Source organism: Gekko japonicus, unplaced genomic scaffold, assembly GCF_001447785.1.
Source record: "Gekko japonicus isolate JY-2015 unplaced genomic scaffold, Gekko_japonicus_V1.1 scaffold1871, whole genome shotgun sequence".
In the NCBI taxonomy this organism is placed as follows: domain Eukaryota; kingdom Metazoa; phylum Chordata; class Lepidosauria; order Squamata; family Gekkonidae; genus Gekko; species Gekko japonicus.
In genome coordinates this window covers 123,882-144,359 of record NW_015163659.1, presented here as the reverse complement: position 1 = coordinate 144,359, position 20,478 = coordinate 123,882, and the positions used below count along the sequence as shown (strand labels likewise).

At 47.2% G+C, this 20,478-nt stretch overlaps 1 protein-coding gene across 1 annotated transcript in view; it reads left to right on the top strand.

The window, feature by feature from the left end:
• The window catches only part of LOC107107422 (ceramide synthase 3-like), a 91,147-nt gene that overhangs the window by 17,940 nt on the left and 52,729 nt on the right, over positions 1–20,478 (top strand). The window contains exons 2-3 of the mRNA XM_015407721.1: positions 11,770–11,952; positions 18,175–18,292. Coding sequence (XP_015263207.1) covers positions 11,771–11,952; positions 18,175–18,292 — 300 coding nt within the window. The 5' untranslated portion in view covers position 11,770. The remainder of the gene's footprint in view (positions 1–11,769; positions 11,953–18,174; positions 18,293–20,478) is intronic.

Sequence of the window (20,478 nt, the reverse complement as noted above, 5' to 3'; positions counted from 1 at the left end):
ACATCTCTCTGGGGCCATCTCATAGATAAAATGCCAGGAGGGGCTGCCAACCTTCAGGTCATGAAGGGCTGTCATGTAGAAGATGGAGCAGATCCATTCCCTCTTGCTCCGGATTGCAAGACTAGATCTGATGGGTGGAAGTTACAAGGGAGTCGTTACCGGCTAAATCTCAGGAGAAACTTCCTAACTGTCAGAGTGGTTGAGCAGTGGAACAGTCTGCCCCGGGAGGTGGTGGATGCTCCTTCACTGGACGTTTTCAAGCGGAGGCTGGACGACCATCTTTCGGGTATGTTGTAGGTATGTAGGGCTATCTTTCAGCTATGCTCCTGCAGAGTGCAGGGGGGTTGGACTAGATGACCTGCAAGGTCCCTTCCAACTCTAACATTCTATGATTCTAAGGCCTGGAGACCTCCAGGAATTACAATTGATCTTCAGATGACAAAGAGCAGTTTCCTTGGAGAAAATAGTCATTTTGGATAGAGTTGCCAGGCTCCCCTTGCCACTAGCAGGAGGTGTGTGTGTGTGAGGGGGTAGGGTTTCCAGCTCCAGGTTGAGAATGAGGGTTGCCAAGTCCCTCCTGGTAACCAGAGGAGGCTGGAAGGACTTACCAGGAGAAAGAGAAAGGCCCGGACCAAGTCGCTGGGATTGCACAGGAAGTGATGTCATCATACCAGCTTCTTCCAGGTGATGCTTTGGCATTTGGGCAAAAACCGTATGGTAAAACCAGGCTTCTACCATAGAGTTTTTGCCCAGATACCAGAGCGTCATCCAGATGTTGCTGGTGTGATGATATCACTTCTTATGTGATGCAGGCAACATGGCCAATGCCTTCTTCTATCTACTGGTAAGTCCCCCTACTGACCAGCTGATTGGTGGCTTGGGGGGCACAGCCTGGTAGTGGAGAATCCCACCTCTACTGGGGGGGTCTGGCAACCCTATTGTGAATCTCCTGGAGTTGTGGGGGAGGACAAGGACCTCAGTGGGGTGCAATACCATAGAGTTCACCTTCCAAAGTATCCATTTTCTCCAGGGGAGCTGATCTCTGTAGTATGGAAATGAGCTGTAATTCCAGGGAATCCCCAGGACCTACATGGAGACTGGTATTCTTAGTGTTGAAGGATGGACTGTATGGTATCACTGAAATTCCTCTCCTCCCCAAAACCCACCCTTCCCCAGGCCTCTTCCCCAGATCTACAGGAAATACCCTACTGGCAATGCTATCATGAGTAGGGTTACCAAATTGCCCCCCATCAATAATTTCCTGGCCCCAGGCTGCTCTTTGCTCCAGCAACTGGATGTCACAGTGTCCCTTCTGGTTGTAACCCGGTCGTGACATCACAACATCACAATGCTCTAAGAATTTTCCAACTCAATATGGGTTTTACCATAGGGATTGGGGGATTCCTAGAGTGTCATGATGCCACTTCAAGTTAGAAGAAGAAGAAGAGGAGGAGGAGGAGGAGGAGGAGGAAGAGGAGGAGGAGGAGGAGGAGATTGGATTTATACCCCACCCTTCACTTGGAGTCTCAGAGTGCCTTATCAAACTCTTTTCCCTTCCCCTCGCCACAAAAGACACCCTGAAAGGTAGGTGGGGCTGAGAGAACTCTGACACAAACTGCTCTTTTTCAAGGACAGCTGTGCCAGAGCTTGTGACTGACCCAAGGTCACATCAGCAGGTGCAAGTGGAGGAGTGGGGAATCAAACCCGGTTCTCCCAGATTAGAGTCCGCACACTTAACCACTACACCAAACTGGCTCTTGTCTTGATATTGCTTCCTCACCCCTCTCTGCTGTTGCTGGAGGGAGGAGGCTGGTTTGGCAGCCCTACATGAGCCATGAATGCAAAAACAAGTATTTTATTTCTGAAATGACAAAAGTGGACTATACCAAGCTGGTGAGCTTGCAGTAGGCTTGCCAACTTCCAGCTGGGAAATGCCTGGAGATTTGGGGGTGGACCCCATTAGGAATAACACCTCTTTTTCTCTGGTGGGAAATACATGCCTAACACCTAATTGGTTCTAAGCTAACTAGTTAAAGATTACATACATAAACAAGCAGTTTCATGGGTGAGATCCCAACACCCAGCCTGTGCAAAAGCCCATTGAAACAAACAACAATCTCTCCCCTATTTTCCTAAAAAAACAGCTGGCCAAATGAACACTTGAAGCAACCTTGTGCTTAGGGGGTAGTGTGATCTCTTGGAATTAAAGCAGATCTCCAGGCGAACAGAATATCCTGACCCAGGTTACCTCCAGTGTTCCCCCCCCCCCTATTTATAGTAGAAGCTAAGGGCATCTGTTTGTGGTAGGCGCGCGCGCGCGCGCGTGTGTGTGTTAGTGTTAAGTGCTGTCAGATGGCTTCTGATTTATGGCATCCCCAGGGCTATTTTTGGGCAGGTACGCACAGGAACGGAGTTCCGGCTGGCTCCCGAGTTGGCCACACCCAGCAGGAACTCATTAGCATAATAGGCCACACCCAACAGCAGAAACTCATTAGGAATGGCTACATCAGGGGTGTGTGGCCTAACATGCAAAGGAGGTCCTGCTATAAAAAAAGCCCTAAACAGAATAAGAAACAAAAGGTGAGTGTGTCTGGACGACAGCACTTCTGCTAACATGGGGTGTGTGGCCTAATATGCTAATGAGCTGTGCTGTCAGGGGTGTGTCCTAATAAGCAAATGAATTTCTGCTGTTGGGTGTGGCCTATTATGCTAATGAGTTCCTGCTGGGCTTTTTCTACAAAAAAAGCCCTGCATCCTTATGAATTAATGACCTCAGAAATGTCCTATCATGAACAGACTTGCTCAGGTCTTGCAAACTGAGGGTCCTGGCTTCCTTGACTGAGCCAATCCATCTCATGTTGAGTTTTCCTCTTTTCCTGCTGCCTTCCACTTTTCCTAGCATTGTCTTTTCCTGTGAGTCCAGTCTTCTCATGATGTGATCAAATTTCAACACCTCAGTTTGGTCATTTCAACTTCTAGGGGGGGTTCAGGCTTGATTCGATGGTCCGTGGTACCCATAAAACTCTCCTCCAATACCACTTTTCAAAAGGATCAACTTTCTTCCTATCAGCATTCTTCATTGCCCAACTTTCACACCCATCCATAATAATGGGGAAGATTGTGAAAGACCTGAGTCAGACTGAGTTGACAAGAGAGGAGGTCCTATGACTTATAGACAACTTGAAAACTGATAAATCACCAGGCCCGGATGGCATACATCTGAGAGTTCTGAAAGAACTCAAATGTGAACTTGTGGATCTCCTGACAAAATCTTTCATTAAAATCTGCCTCCATTCCTGAGGACTGGAAAGTAACTAATGTCACTCCCATCTTTAAAAAGGGTTCCAGAGGAGATCCGGGAAATTACAGGCCAGTCATTCTGACGTCGATACCGGGTAAATAGGTGGAAACCATTATTAAGGAAAGAATTAGTAGGCACATAAATGAACAAAACCTATTGAGGCAGACTCAGCATGGGTTCTGTAAGGGAAGATCTTGTCTCACAAACCTGTTAATGTTCTTTGAGGGGGTGAACAAACATGTGGACAAGGGGGATCCAATAGATATTGTTTACCTTGACTTCCAGAAAGCTTTTGATAAAGTTCCTCATCAAAGGCTCCTAAGTAACCTCAATACTCACAGGATAAAAGGACAAGTCCTCTTGTGGATCAAAAACTGACTAATTAATAGGAAACAGAGAGTGAGTATAAATGATAAATTTTCTCAGTGGAGGGTGGTAAGCAGTAGCGCAGGGATCAGTACTCAGTCCGATGCTTTTTAACTTGTTTATTAATGATTTGGAGTTGGGAGTAAGCAGTGAAGTGGCTAAATTTGCGGATGATACAAAGTTGTTCAGGGTGGTGAAAACCAGTGAGGATTGTGAGGCACTCCAAAGGGATCTGTCAAAGATGGGCAAGTGGGCGTCAACATGGCAAATGGGGTTCAATGTGGCCAAGTGCAAGGTGATGCACATTGGAGCCAAAAATCCTAAATATAAATACACATTGATGGGGTCTGAACTGGCAGAGACAGATCAAGAGAGAGATCTTGGAGTTGTAGTGGATAACTCACTGAAAATGTCGAGACAGTGTGTGACTGCAATAAAGAAGGCCAATGCTATGCTGGGGATTATTAGGAAGGGTATTGTAAACAGATCAGCCAATATCATAATGCCGCTATATAAATCAATGGTGCGACCTCATCTGGAATACTGTGTGCAATTCTGGTCACCACACCTTAAAAAGGATATTATAGCTTTGGAAAAAGTGCAGAAAAGAGCAACTCGAATGATAAAAGGGTTGGAACACTTTCCCTATGAGGAAAGGTTAAAGCGCTTAGGGCTCTTTAGCTTGGAGAAAAGACGACTGAGGGGTGACATGATCGAGGTTTATAAGATTATGCATGGGAAAGAGCAGGTAAAGAAAGAGGTACTTTTCTCCCTTTCTCACAATACAAGAACTCGTGGGCACTCCATGAAATTGCTGAGCGGTCGGGTTAGAACGGATAAAAGGAAGTACTTCTTCACCCAAAGAGTGATTAACACTTGGAATTCACTGCCACAGGAAGTGGTGGCAGCTACAAGCATGGACGGCTTCAAAAGGGAATTAGATAAGCATATGGAGCAGAGGTCCATCAGTGGCTATTAGCCACAAGGTATAGATAGGGACTCTGGGGCAAGTGATGCTCTGTCATCTTGGTGCTTGGGGGGGGGTCAACAGTGGGAGGGCTTCTAATGTCCTGGCCCCACTGGTGGACCTCCTGATGGCACTGGTATTTCTGGCCACTGTGGGATACAGAGTGTTGGTCTCATTTGGAGTACTGTGTAGAGTCCTGGTCACCACACCTCAAAAAGGATATTATAGCATTGGAAAAAGTGCAGAAAAGGGCAACTAGAATGATAAAAGGGTTGGAACACTTTCCCCATGAAGAAAGGTTAAAACGCTTGGAGAAACGACGGCTGAGGGGTGACATGATTGAGGTTTATAAGATTATGCATGGGATAGAGCAGGTAGAGAAAGAAATACTTTTCTCCCTTTCTCACAGTACAAGAACTCGTGGGCACTCCATGAAATTGCTGAGCAGTCGTGTTAGAACAGATAAAAGGAAGTACTTCTTCACGCAAAGAATGATTAACACATGGAATTCACTGCCACAGGAGGTGGCGGCTACAAGCATGGACAGCTTCAAGAGGGAATTAGATAAACATATGGAGCAGAGGTCCATCAGTGGCTATTAGCCCCAAGGTATAGATAGGAACTCTCGGTCAGGGGCAAGTGATGCTCTGTATTCTTGGTGCCGGGGGGGGGCAACAGTGGGAGGGCTTCTAATGGCCTGGCCCCACTGGTGGACCTGCTGATGGCACCTGGTATTTTTGGCCACTGTGTGACAGAGTGTTGGACTGGATAGGCCATTGGCCTGATCCAACATGGGCTTCTCTTATGTTCTTAACCCACTAAGTGCCCCTTTGCAAGATCTGGCTGGGCAGACAAAACTATGGAGCTGGGTGCAACAAAAGGAAGAGGGAAGCCATAGACTTCTGAAGACAAGGACCTTGTAGTAGGCTGCAGCCTCGTAATTATTTTAGGAGCCATCAGCTGTGCTGGTTTGTTTTGCCTTGCCCCAGTGCTGGGTTGGTTGCTGGGATTAGCTGCTCAGTTAGGCAAGGGTTTGCTTCAGCCATACAGAAAGGCAAGGCTAACAGAGTGCGGTGGTGGTCACACGCGTGAGACAATGTGGGGAGGAAGCGAGGCTATTTGTGCCGTAGGAATCTGACCCAAAGTTGCACGATCACACAGTCCTTGGAAGCTGCGGGGGCAGCCCGCCACTGTGTGAACAGACGCAACTGCGGGTGAATCGAGGGTGTCATGTATTGACTCAACGCCATAGTAAGAAGTGAAATCAGCTTTATTTAACAACAGGAACATCAGAAGAACACACAACAACAACAGTGGAGCATAGCTCCCTTTTAAACAATCCCGGGCTGATGTAGCCACACCCAGGAATAGTTAAGGACCAATAGTATCTCTCCTTATATATAATTGAATAGTGGGTGCCAAAGTTCTAATTCTAAAATGCACTCCCTTAGTGTATGGCTGATGGCACTGCTCCTCAGCATATATCGCCACCAATCAGAAGGCAAAGCCCGGGTCCCGCCCCCACCACAACTGCTGCGACAACCTGGGCTTTTGCATATGGAAGCTGATTGGACTTCCCTCCATTCCACACCCCAAACCCCCCCCCCCCCGCAAGGCAGTTGGAATGTCAGTTGCATATGGAATCTGCTGTATTCTGGTGGTGTGCAGGTCCCAGATTCATGTTTTAAAAGCAGACTGACACTGTTTGCCCAAAGCCAGAGCACTCTCCCAGAGCCTCTTTCTACATCCCGTTGTATTGATTTCCACAATGGGCCTTATTTCTAGTTCTTACAATAAAGTCCAATCAGGTCTGTTCCCTCCACAGTTCTCCAGCTTTGATTGGTTACATTTTACCATTAGCCAATAGGATTGTTCCAGCTTAGAATCCTGGCTGAACCTCAAGCTTAACATTGCATTTAATATAGTGAATACATAACAGAGGGGGTTGTGGGGTTTTTGCTGTATGTTTCTGGTGTGCTTCAACGAGAGATCAATGATTTGTATCTCTGCACTGAGCGCTCCCTACGCAGTGTGCGATGATGCGCATACTGAGAAGGGGGAAAAAGCAACGGCACGGAGTCGGGATGGGGTGTTCTACCATGTCACAAACCTCACAAATGAAACTGGTTTATTTGTGATGTTTCATGGTTCATGAAGCTGGCATACCATGAACCATACCACATTTTCCCAGTTCATGCCCATCACTACTCAACACCAGTTCTCTAGGTGAAATCCATCTGGTTGTCCTCATGAATTACCCCTGCATTGACCCATGTGGATCTATAAGAACCAGATCATCACTGAGACAGTACCCTAAGACCACAATTGTACCTTTAAAGATTGACTACCAAAGCAATGGTATTCCCAGTAGTCATGTATGGCTGCGAGAGTTGGACTATAAGGAAGGCCGAGCGCCGAAGAATAGATTCTTTTGAACTATGGTGCTGGAGAAGACTCTTGAGAGTCCCTTGGACTGCAAGAAGATCAAATCAGTCAATCCCAAAAGAAATCAACCCTGACTGTTCCCTGGAAGGCCAGATAATGAAACTGAAGCTCAAATACTTTGGCCACCAAATGAGAAGGGAGCACTCACTGGAGAAGACCCTGATGCTGGGAAAGGTTGAAGGTCAAAGAAGACGGGGACGGCAAAGGATGAGATGGTTAGACAGTGTCACAGATGCAACGAACATGAAATTGAGCAAACTTCAGAGGACAGCGGAAGACAGGAGGGCCTGGCGTGATCTGGTCCATGAAGTCGCAAAGAGTCGGACTCAACTGTGCGACTGAACAACAAAATGAGCCATCTCTGAAGCACTATGGACATTTCAAACAGTGCCACTTTTCCCCCTGCCATTTTTTGCCATGCAGTCCTCCTCAGACTTTTCCTTAATGTTCTAATGTGAGCACTATAGCGCTAAACTGCTATAGCTCTTCAGTGCTATAGTGGCACCATTGAGATGCATTGACTCAATGGAGTCCATGGAGTCAAGGCATCTCAATGGTGCTACTATAGCATGGGGTTGCGAAGAGTTGGACTCGACTGTTCAACTGAACAACATACAACTATAGCATTGAAGAGCTATATTAATTTAGCGCTATAGTGCTCACCTTAGAACATTTTTTAAAAGGCCTGAGGAAGATCAGGAGGGGGAAAGAGGCATTGTAGGAAGTGCTATGGATAATTTAAACAGCACACCACAGTGATTCAGAAGCACAACAAAGGAGTTGAAAATGGGGAAAAAAGCCATTTCCCTCAAAAGCAACTCAACCACACTTTACTAACCAGTCATAAGCAGGTTTGTATGAACAGGTAAATAAATTCTGCTAGCAGCTGGTTACTAAAATAGGTCTGTCTGAAATGACAGAAAAACCCCATTAGCAACTAGTTACTGAAATGCCAGTTTGAAAAGGTCAAAGTGACTGCCGTTTACCGTGCTCAGACTTCCCTGCATCCCTAGTGGCTGTAGCTCAGAATTGCATTCAAAATAAAATAAACTGAAATGCATTTGGCTGAATGCATCTTGACTCTGTCTTAGTGGGCCCTTGAGCTGTCTTGGGCTCCAGGAATTTTGTCCATTGATCATTTAAGGTCAGTAGCAATACAAAAAACAAAGCTGTCGATTGTATAATTATATTTGATTGTATAATTATATGTAACAGAAACTTTGACAACTGTTGGAATAGTATTCTTACGTTCACAAGACAGGGCGGATTGCAATTTTGTATGGCGTGTATTTTACGTGTATTCTGTATCTCCTTTTTGTCTATTTTTATCATTGTAATATTTTTTAAAAATAATGTCCTTCTAATCATCCAGGATGCTTCCATTGTTTGTTCTTTCTAAAAAATGCCCCATTGGCCACTTCCGCACTCTCGCTTTTGTCACTCTTTTCCCCCTATTGCTTTGGGTCCCCTGCACCTTCTCCACATGTGTTTTGCTCCCTCTGGAACGACTAGAGAAAGCAAAACACATCGGGGGGAGGGGGAGGGGAACCCTGAAGCAATAGGGGGAAAAGAGTGACAAAAGGAACTGTGCGGAAATGGCCATTCTCTCTCAGACTAGTGTGTTTATGGTGGAGATAAAATGAGGGGACACTGCAGCTGCAATCTCCTCCTAAACATTTCAAGCAAAATGGGAAAGAAGCCTAATTTTAAAACATTTATCTAAACATTCCTATCTCGGCTTATCTGCAGAGACTCAAGGTGGGAAGGACTACAGAATTCCTATACGGAAAGCATTATTTGCCGTTAAAATGGAAGACACTCTTCACTTAACACCCCAAATTGGCCCAGAGTTGACATTGGAGTGACTGGCCTATAATTTCCTGGATCTCCTCTGGATCCCTTTGTAAAAATCAGTGTTACGTTTGCACCTTCGTAGTCGTCCAGTAGGGAGGCAGATTTTAGAGCTGAGTTTACCTATACAAAGGAGCTGCGGTGGCTCAAGTGGTTAAGACGCTGAACTGCAAGCTGTGGAAGGTCGGTAGTTCAGCAGTTCGAGACCCAAGTTGCCGCATGACGGAGTGAGCTCCCGTCTCTAGTTCCAGCTCCTGCCAACCTAGCAGTTCGAAAGCAAGCAATCGCAAGTAGATAAATAGGTACCAGTTCGGTGGGAAGGTAACAGCGTTCTGTGCGCCTTGGTGTTTAGTCATGCCGGCCACATGACCATGGAAATGTCTTCGGACAGTGCTGGCTCTTCGGCTTTGAAATGGAGATGAGAACCACAACCCTAATGTCGGATTCGACTGGCTTTCTAGCAAGGGAACCTTTACCTTTACCTTTTACCTATACAGGTGAGAAGGTCAACATATTCACATTTGAGTTCTTTTTAGATTTTAGATTTTAGAGCTGAGTTTACCTGTACAGGTGAGAAGGTCAACATATTCACATTTGAGTTCTTTAAGATGGGTATGTGCCATCCAGATCTGGAAACTTGTTACTGCTTCACATACTGAATATTTGGAGAGGGCCATGGTTCCATGGTAAAGCATGTGTTTGGCAACCATCTTTGGACCCGGCAACCATTTTTGGACCCGGCCGAATTGGCCAATTATCGGCCGGTGTCCAATTTGCCTTTTCTAGGCAAACTTATCGAGAGGGCGGTGGCATCACAGCTACAGGGCTACCTGGATGAAGCTTCCATCCTCGATCCCTTCCAGTCCGGCTTTCGCCCGGGTCACGGGACGGAGACCGTACTGGTCGCGCTGACTGACGACCTCTGTAGGCATCTGGATCGGGGAGGCGTGGCGGCACTGGTGTTGTTGGACCTGTCGGCGGCGTTCGACATGGTTGACCACCAGTTGCTGGCCCGCCGCCTCGCCGACGTGGGGATTCAGGGGCTTGCCCTTCAATGGCTCGCCTCTTTTCTCCAAGGTCGGGAACAGAGGGTGGCTATAGGGGGGCAGCAGTCCCAGAGGCGCTCCCTTGAATGTGGCGTGCCTCAGGGGGCGGTGCTGTTCCCGATGTTGTTTAACATCTACATGCGCCCCCTCGCCCAGATTGCCCGGAGGTATGGGCTTGGGTGTCATCAATATGCTGATGACACCCAGCTCTATCTGATGTTGGACGGCGAGTCAGACTCTAGTCCTGATGACCTCTCGCGGGCATTGCAAGCTGTGGCTGGATGGCTCAGACTGAGTCGGTTGAAACGAAACCCGGCAAAGACAGAGGTCCTGGGCCTGGGTCGGATCGACCGGGAGTTGGGACACCCTCTCCCGACCTTTGGCGGGATACCATTGGTGCCTGCGCGGGAAGTTAGGAGTTTGGGTGTGCTCCTGGATTCCTCCTTAATGATGGAGGCCCAGGTGGCAGCCACTATCAAGTCGGCCTTTTACCACCTTCGGCTGGCTCGGTAGTTGGTCCCTTTCCTTGACCGTGATGACCTGGCCACAGAGATCCAAGCGACGGTCACCCTGAGGTTAGACTACTGTAACGCTCTCTACATGGGGCTGCCTTTGTCGCAAATCCGGAAGCTGCAGCTAGTGCAGAATGCTGCAGCAAAGTTGCTGATGGGTCTCTCCAGGCGAGACCACATCCGACCGGTGCTGCATGCGCTGCACTGGCTGCCTATAGCATACCGGATTTGTTTCAAAGTGCTGGTGCTTACCTTTAAAGCCCTGAATGGCCAGGGTCCGGCCTACCTAAGGAACCGCCTCTCCCCGTATATTCCCTCGAGAGCACTGAGATCTGGGAACTTCCATCGCCTGGAGATCCCAGGCCCCCGGGAAGTGAAGTTGACCCAAACCAGGACTAGGGCGTTTTCGGTGGCGGCTCCCACCTGGTGGAATGAGCTCCCGGAAGAAACTCGGGCCCTGCGGGACCTAGTGCAGTTCCGCAGGGCCTGCAAGACGGAGCTCTTCCGCCAGGCCTTTGAGGGGGAGCCGCCGCCGCCACTGTTCCATCAATGATATCCCAACCACCACCCCATGTAGGGGTGGATGTCGCCCAATAGGACTGGGGGAACATTCTCCCTGGTGCTCCTACTGTGAAGAATTTGGCCCGCCAGTGTGGGACGTCGTCCATCTTGGATTTTATGTAAATTATTTCAGCACCAAATTTTTATATTGGATATACTGTTTTAATTTTGTTGTTTGTATTTCTATTTTAATCTTGTAAGCCGCCCCGAGCTGAATATTGGATGGGGCGGGATATAAATCTCAATAATAAATAAATAAAAAATAAAAATAAAATCCCCAGCATCTCTGGTCTTTTGCATATGGTATGAAAGATCTCTGCCTAAGACTCTGCAGGGCCCCTTCTAGGCTAACAACACTGACCTAGTTGGACCAGTGGTCTGATTCAGTATCAAGCAGCTTTATGTCTCCATGTGACATACAGGTGAAAGTGGTAGCCATGCAGAAATTTCAGAAAGTGCGATGCAGAGCTTGAGAGCAGGAAGGTTAATCTGTGGTCTGACATAGGCCAAGGCATTGTTTCTGTAACAAGCATGCAGAAATGCATTCGGGCGGATGACTTAGCTCTGCTGATTTGCGACGGCTGAAAAATCTTTGCTTCTCCATCTGGAAATGTGACAAACAGGGGCCAGCTCAGTGTGCATTTGTCGTTTATGAGCAAACAAGTTTCTCCAGGACTAATTTGATATCTTTCTTTTTTTCTCCTTGTCCCCACCCCCCAGAATGACACACATACTAAAGACCTTGAACAGCTGGTTTTGGTGGGAGAACATTTGGATGCCCATCAACTGTACGTGGGCAAACTATGAAGACCACGATGGACTGGTCTTCCCCAAACCACAGCATTTATATGCCACCATCCCTTTAGCCTTTGTGATGCTGCTTGTCAGATTCTTTGTCGAAAGGTAAGGCGGTGGGTTGGTTCCCTTTCTAAGCTCCAAGGATGCAGGATGGATGGGAAGATGCTTCCAGCACATTTGCAGTTATTTTTAAAGGTACAATGAGAGCAGCAGCAGAACGAACACCTTGAGCAGTTTCCCCAAAAGGGTTCTGTCTTGTGTTTTCTCCTTGCTGCCCCAACAGGTCTTTTTGAACTCTCAACTAGCTAACTAATTTAGAGCGTACCTTTTTGGGCCAAGCTTAATTTGATGTCTGCCGCTAGCTGCGTTGGGGTTCCCAGTGGCCAGAGGTCATTTCAGGGGGGATCGTGGGGGATCACAGTTCCCCCGGGTGAGGTACGAGGGAGCACATGATGAAGCCCCGCCCCCTGCTTCCGGCCCTCATTCAGCCAGGAGGAGGCAGGAGAAGAGGGAGGGTAAGTTGCTTCCTCCCTGCCTCTCCCCACCCCTGCCTGCCTGGGGCCAGGGAGGGCCTTCGCGGGGCTTCCTTGCACTCCCGCCGGCCTTGCAGGTCCACCGCTGGGCCCCTCATGGGGCTCGGCAGTGGAGCTGCAATGCCGGCGGCGGCGGCCGGGACCGTTGGGGGCGGGGTGTGTGGCCTTATGACGCACTTCCGGTGATGTCAGTGGGTGTGGCCTCCTGCATCCCATTAGAGAATCTGAACTTGACACTTTTTTTCCAGCTCCGCCTGCTCAAAATGTTTAGCACAGAGTTCCCTTGGATTTATCTAATTAAAGGCCGATTAACAGCATTTAATTCCAATAATATAAAAGAATAAGGGGATGAGTACAAAGTCCGAGTCCAGTCAGGCACCTTTAAGACCAACAAAGTTTTATTCAAGGTGTGAGCTTTCGTGTGCAAAGCACTCTTCATCAGACAATGAAATGGAATTACATATCACACCCTTATATATACATGGTGGCTTGTTAAATTAGTATGCAAAATAGCGAAGATGTTTTTTAACAGATAAAAAGAATGACAAGCTTGAGTACAGTTCTAGTTAACCCCTACAATTACTGTGAAAGTAAGCAATAAAATTATCAAAGCACCTAGTATTGCTTTTTAGCAAGTAAGAGCTTTTAAATGCAAATCAGTTTCCAGCTGTTTGTCTCACGGCTTTTAGGGGTAATCAAAAAGCCCAAGTTACCCATCAGGTAATCTCGCTGGTTCCTCTTCTGGGACTTCCATTGAGAGAAATCTAATTTGCTTGTCACAAGAGTGCATATTTATTGACGAATATCAGTTCTTATCTCTAAACCTTGTCTATCATCATCAAGTAATATTAAGTAACTGATTGGTTAACAACTAATAAGAGATAAGCAACATGGGTACAGATTTGCAGGTGCATATAAAATACATCCGGTAAAGCAAGATGAGGGAGCTGCGGCGGCTCAAGTGGTTAAGATGCTGAACTGCAGGCTGTGGAAGGTCGGTCGTTCAGCAGTTCGAGACCCAAGTGTGCCGCATGATGGAGTGAACTCCCGTCTCTGGCCCCAGCTCCTGCCAATCCTAGGAGTCTGAAAGCAAGATATTGCAAGTAGATAAATAGGTACTGCTTTGGTGGGAAGGTAACAGCATTCTGTGCGCCTCGGTATCTAGTCATGCCGGCCACATAACCACGGAAACGTCTTCGGACAGCGCTGGCTCTTCAGCTTGGAAATGGAGATGAGCACTGCAACCCTAGAGTCGGACTCGACTGGCTTTTGAGCAAGGGAAACCTTTACCTAAAGCAAGATGAGAAGGCCGATTTCAACCTTATCCTACTTTTTTTCTGTGACTAGTTCTTCTCACTGTCTGAGATTAATCCAGGTAGTCAGCCGTGTTGGTCTGAAGCAGTAGAACAAATTTAGGGTCCAGTGGCACCTTTAAGACCAACAAAGGTTTATTCAAGGCGTGAGCTTTTGTTTGCAAGGTACATTTTTTCAAATACATTGAAATGGTAATTTGCTGTTAAGTCCCTGTCTATAAGTTTAAACCTTACCTACCATTCCAATGTATTTGAAAAAGTGTGCCTTGCACACGGATGCTCATACCTTTAATAAACTTCTGCCTGAGATTAAAATCACTTGAAGCAAACAAAGTTCCTGGACTGTTAAAAAGTGCTAGAGTTAGTGCAGTTTCAGCAATAAAAGCTTAGTGATACCATAAAGGTAAAGGTAAAGGTTCCCTTGCTCGAAAGCCAGTCGAATCCGGCTCTAGGGTTGCGGTGCTCATCTCCGTTTCAAAGCCGAAGAGCCAGCGCTGTCCAAAGACATTTCCGTGGTTATGTGGCCGGCATGACTAAACACCAAGGCGCACGGAACGCTGTTACCATAGCTACCACTATACTCCCAAGCTCCTGGCCCAGGCTATTTCCAGATATTCTGGCTGTTACTATGCATCTATAATAAAATAATCTGCATACCCATCTGTCTGTCCATTCGTGGCAGGCATAACTGATCAGAAAATAGAACTAGGAATCTCAAGCCACCAGCTCCAGGAGTTTGAGGGCCAAAGATGAAAAGAATCGGAATAGCTTGGCCCAGGTTATCTCCAGACCCACTCGCCCATGCTATTTACAATGGAAGCTAAACTAAGTTCTACCTTAGCTTATTACCACTAAATCAGATTGACATTCTATTATCATGCATGTTAAGGGACCATATGGGGGGAGCATCCTTTTACTACTTTTAGATTATGGGGAGATATTATCTCCCCCCCTTCTGTTCATAATACCAACAAAGGTTTGCTGCTATCCTACTATTAGATACATTCTAAGTTGCCAGCCAGGACGGATCAGAAGGAATTGAGACGAAGACTGAAAAATGGGTGGAGGGATGGAATTAGTGGTGAGGATAGAGGAAAGGTAGATCAGGAAGAGAAGAGAGCAAAATGAAGGAGGACAAAGAGTGGAGAAAAGTTGCACAAATTAAGGAAAAGACAACAAAAGGACTTTCTATTTTACTACCTTGCACTAACAGGGCTGCCCCTTTGCAAGATCTGGCTGTGCAGACAAAACTATGGAGCTGGGTGGAACTCAAGGAAGAGGGAAACCATAGACTACTGGGGAGAATGACTTTATTAGGAAGCTGCATCCTGAGAAAGACTATAGCTTATCCTAGGTTGTTTTGTCTTGCTCCAATGGTGATGGATTTAGCAGGATCTGAGAAGCAAGGTTTTCCCTGAGCTGCCAAATAAACTTTGTAGAAAGGCCCAGCCAACAGAGTCAGGACAACTCCTGTTTGCTGTGCTCAGGGGTCATTTCGTAGAAAAAGAGGTGCCGGAGCTCATTAGCATAATTCAGTAGCACAACCTATTTGCATATGCCACGCCCCTGATATCACCGGAGGTGTGTCAGAAGGCAACACCCACCACTCAGGCTCCATTGGACTGTTTTGGATTGCTAGCTATCGGGGGAGGGGGGGAAGTGCAGATCTGTCCTCACAGAGGAGGGAGAGCTTGTACCTGAATAAAACCTGGTCTTAAAGGTGCCACTGGACTGTTTTGGATTCGGGGGGCAGGGGGGCGCTCTGCAGCTTACCTGGCTGCTTCTTGCTCTGACTGAGGGCTGCTGGGAGCAGGGGGTGGGGCTTGTTGCATGTGCCCGCCCCCTGGACTCTTTACTGCCAGAGCTCCGCTCTTGCGTGCTCCTGTAGGAAATGCCCCCTGGTTGTGCTCACTCTTCCCTCCACCTCTAATGGCTATAGTGCAGAACCGGATTAGAAGAAAAAGTAAATGTGTTCTGTGACTGCAGCCCGACACTGGCTTTGCAGGCCTTCCAGTTGACTTGGGCCTCAGGAATTTTGTCTCTTCAATCCCTCACACACACTTGGTGGCCCTGGGGATATAACAGATACACAAAGAGATGGAGAGATAGGGCAGACACAATAAATACCGAGAGATAGATACAGACAGGGGTCATTTTGTAGAAAAAGAGGTGCAGGAGCTCATTAGCATAACTCATTAGGATAACTTATTTGCATATGCCACACCCCCTGACATAACCAGAAGTGTGTCAGAAGGCAACACCCACCGCTCAGGCTCCACTGGACTGTTTTGGATTGCTAGCTATTGGGTGGGGGAGTGCAGATCTGTCCTCACAGAGGAGGGAGGGCTTGTATCTGAATAAAACTTGGTCTTAAAGGTACCATTGGACTGTTTTGGACTGGGGGGGTGGGGGAGGATCTGCAGTTTACCTAGCTGCTTCTTGCTCTGACTGAGGGCTGCTGGGAGCAGGGTGCGGGGCTTGTTGCATGTGCCCGCCCCCTGGGCTCTTTACTGCCGGAGCGCCGCTCCTGTGCGCTCCTGCAGGAAATGACCCCTGGATACAGAGGTAGAGATAGTAGGGAAGATATAACAGGTACAGAGAGATAGATAGAGATAGGGCAGTTATAATAGATACAGAGAGAAAGGACAAGTAAAATGTTGGTCCGCTTTGATAGGGAATGGGTCAGTTCTCAGTGGCTCATGTTGGGTTCAGTACCACAAGAAAACAGGCTCTATTGCCCACATACTTTTAAGCTGCCCTGATTTTTTTAAAATTGAGACAGGAGCTGATTTCCCCCCTACGAAGTAAAGACTCTGCTTCTCCAACTGCTGAGACCTTTAGGCGACTGAGCAATGTAGATTTTTGGCTGCCATTGTAGAAATACAGAAAGATCTAAAACAACTGCATAAACGATATCATATTTTGTTGGGGAGGTCCCATTATGGTCCTTTCCACATTTGCCTGCCACTCCGGATATTCTCAGTGCGGCAATTTAAGTCCGCAGCAAAACAGCATCCGAATAACCTTGGGCGACAGCAGGCTGAAACCAGGCTGATCAATGGAGAGAGACAGGGCTCTTTTTGTAGAAAAAGCCCAGCAGGAACTCATTAGCATAATAGGCCACACCCAACAGCAGAAACACATTAGCATATTAGGCCACACCCCTGACAGCACAGCTCATTAGCATATTAGGCCGCACCCCCATGTTACCAGAAGTGTGGTTATCCAGCCACACCCACCTTTTGCTTGTTATTCTGTTTACCTTGTTTGTTGTCAAAACCCAGGGCCTTTTTTTGTAGCAGGAACTCCTTTGCATGTTAGGCCACACACCCCTAATGTAGCCAATCCTAATGAGTTTCTGCTGTTAGGTGTGGCCTGTTATGCTAATGAGTTCCTGCTGGGCGTGGCCAACTTGGGAGCCAGCCGGAACTCCGTTCCTGTGCGTTCCTGCCCCAAAATAGCCCTGGAGAGAGGTAATGTAATACAGAATGGAGGGAGGGGGGACCCAGAATAAAAAGAAGGTTGAATTCGATTTTAGTGCAGAATTGCTTGTAGGACACTGTGGTGAACGTGGATTGAAAGGAGAGGTTCAGAAATTTTAATCCATGTTCACCGCAGTGTCCTCCAAGCAATTCTGCACTAAAATCGAATTCAGTCATTTTAATTCAGGGTCATCCCCCCCCCCCATTCTGCACTAAAATCAAATTCAACCTTCTTTTTCATCCAGTTTTTTCCCCCCATTCTGCATTACATAACCTCCCTTCAGTGGTCAGCCCGGCTTCAGCCTGCTGTTGCCCCGGGTTATTTGGAGGCTGTTTTTTTCCAAGGACTTAAATTGCCTCAACTCAAACACGGAGAAAATCCAGAGTGGCCAGCAAATGTGGAAAAGACCCGATGTGTGGGTAGCTTTCCATTAGTCATTTAAATATAAACTCTCAGCAGCTGTTTGAGACCATTAGAAAGAAAGAAAGAAAGAAAGAAAGAAAGAAAGAAAGAAAGAAAGAAAGAAAGAAAGAAAGAAAGAGAGAGAGAGAGAGAGAGAAAGAGAAAGAGAGAAAGAAAGAAAGAAAGAGAGAAAGAAAGAAAGAGAGAGAGAGAAAGAGAGAGAGAGAGAGAGAGAGAGAGAGAGAGAGAGAGAGAGAGAGAGAAAGAAAGAAAGAAAGAAAGAAAGAAAGAAAGAAAGAAAGAAAGAAAGAAAGACCTCTGTTCCAGCTACTGGGATCATGAGAGGCTCGGAACTGGTTTTATCTCCCCAGTTTCCAGTTGTGTCTCCAAGCACCACTCCTTTCTCTCCCTTCTCCCACATTAGAGAATGGGTACCATTCACTCACATTGTTGAAAGATCAAGTGCTGTTGATGGAGACAGTGCTTCAGTAAGTGCAAAACCAGCCCTTTGTCCCTGACGTCCCGGAATCCCCAGTTCCTGCTTCTGGAAGTGTTTGCATCTTCCAAACAAACCCCCCTCCTTTCTGTTTTTCCAGATGTATTGCTATTCCTCTGGCAAATGCTCTGGGCATCAAGCAAGTGAAGCGAGTCAAGCCCCAGCCCAACCCCACGCTGGAGGAATATTTCAAGGAGTGCACGAAAAAGCCATCACAGGTATACAGGGTGGGGGGTGGGGTGGGGGTGGGGGTGGGTGGCTCAGTGGTAGAACATCTGAATTGCATGCAGAAGGTTGCAGGTTCAATCCCCAGCATGTCCAGCAGCAAGGACCAAGCAGTAGTTGATACAACTCAACATATGGCCACTTCGTGTGTGTTCACAATTGGGGAGGGGCTGCAGCCCAGTGGAGGAGCATCTAGTCAGTATGCAGAAGACCCCAGATCAATCCCTGCATTTTCCAGTTAGAGAATCAGGTATTAGATGAGACGCAATAAATCCTGACCCCTTTTTTGGACAGTGCAACACTCCTGAAATAACCAAGGATGCTGCGAAATCATCGCAGGTTACGGTAGCTGAGGCTTCTATACATGTTTCTACATAACTTATAAATCTAGTGGGGAGATTTTTGGGGAAACCCCTCCCCCAGCAGTCCCAACAACCAAGGAAAGGATAACTACGGTATTGAGCAGTGCAGGTATGAATCAATTAAGTAACAAGATTTGCAGAATAAATGAACTTAATTTGGACAAAGTTGAAGTTGGCGTTAAGATGGGCTGCAATTATTTTAGATTTACGAAGCAAAGTTGTGCTCTTCTAAACCCACTGATTTACAAAGAAAAGATATTCCAGGAGACTCAAAGGCATTTATACACAGCATGGGTCAGCGTTAGCCAATCATCTTCTTTCAGGGCGGAGCCAAGTAAAATGGAACTGGTTGAAGTCTTCCAGGTTCAAGGTCTCTGCTTTAAGCCCATGTAGCTGATACCAGGGATTACGAGTTATTTGGGCATGCTCAGAAAGTGATTGCTTTACATGGGACAGTAAAAAAAAAAAAGTGCTTCAAGAACTATATTGTTCTTAGTCATCATGGCAAAAGAAAATAATCAATTACTTTAACGTTAACATTTTCTGTAATATATTAGTTAATTGAGAAGATGTATTGAAATGCATGTGAAAAGTCTAGTGTGTTTTCATACCGTGCTGAACATAAGAACATTAGAGAAGCCAATGTTGGATCAGGCCAATGGCCCATCCAGTCCATCACTCTGTGGCACACAGTGGCCAAAAATACCAGGTGCCATCAGGAGGTCCAGCAGTGGGGCCAGGACACTAGAAGCCCTCCCACTCTTGCCACACACCCCCCAAAGCACCAAGAATACAGAGCATCCCTTGCCCCAGACAGAGAGTTCCTATAAGAACATAAGAGAAGCCAGTGTTGGATCAGGCCAATGGCCCATCCAGTCCATCACTCTGTGGCACACAGTGGCCAAAAAAACCAGGTGCCATCAGGAGGTCCAGCAGTGGGGCCAGGCACTAGAAGCCCTCCCACTGTTGCCCCCCCAAGCACCAAGAATATAGAGCATCACTTGCCCCAGCCTGAGAGTTCCCATCTATACCTTGTGGCCAGTAGCCACTGATGCACCTCTGCTCCATATTTTTATCCAATTCCCTTTTGAAGCCGTCCATACTTGTAGCTGGAAACTGGAATATGGGTCAAGACCCTTTCCTTTTAAAATAATAAATGCCTTGAGAATTAGGTGGTGTGTGACTTCCAGTTTATGGAGCAGCAATGGCGGATGTTCTCCCAGGACCGTGGGGGAACGATTGGCACACCAGCGGGTTGGAGGGGCGCTACCTCAAGTAGCGCCCCCCACGGAGCCTTTGGGATAGGCTCCAGACCAGAGGGCTTTTGAGGGGTAGACTCTTTGATGGCATAAAGCCAGAGAATTGAAGCTCCCCTCCGCCCTGACGGTCCGGCCGCTGCGTGGCCTTTGGGCACAAGCTGGTTTGACCAGGACAAGCGCTGGAGATCGAGCGGAACAGCGTTGAAGCAAGCGAGGTCAGAGAAATGACCGACAATGAACGTGAGTTCAAACTAAGCGGACGGCTATAAAAAGCAAATTACCCCCCCCCCGGGAAAGCGGATCGTAAAGAGGGATGCCTCTTATGCAAAAAGACTGATAAGCGAGACGAAGGGGGAAAAGAGGGAGGAAAATACAGCAAGTGTGTTTTGAGAGGCTTACTTGATTGCCGACAGCATGGGAGCAATCTTTAGAGTCGGAGGGAAGCGTCAGAAACTACAAACAAATCGTAAAAAATGGCTGCCGTGCAAAGAAAGCTGAAAACGAAACCGCCTGGCAGCCAGAGCCCAAAACTGGAAGAGGGAGCAGACGTCATGAAAA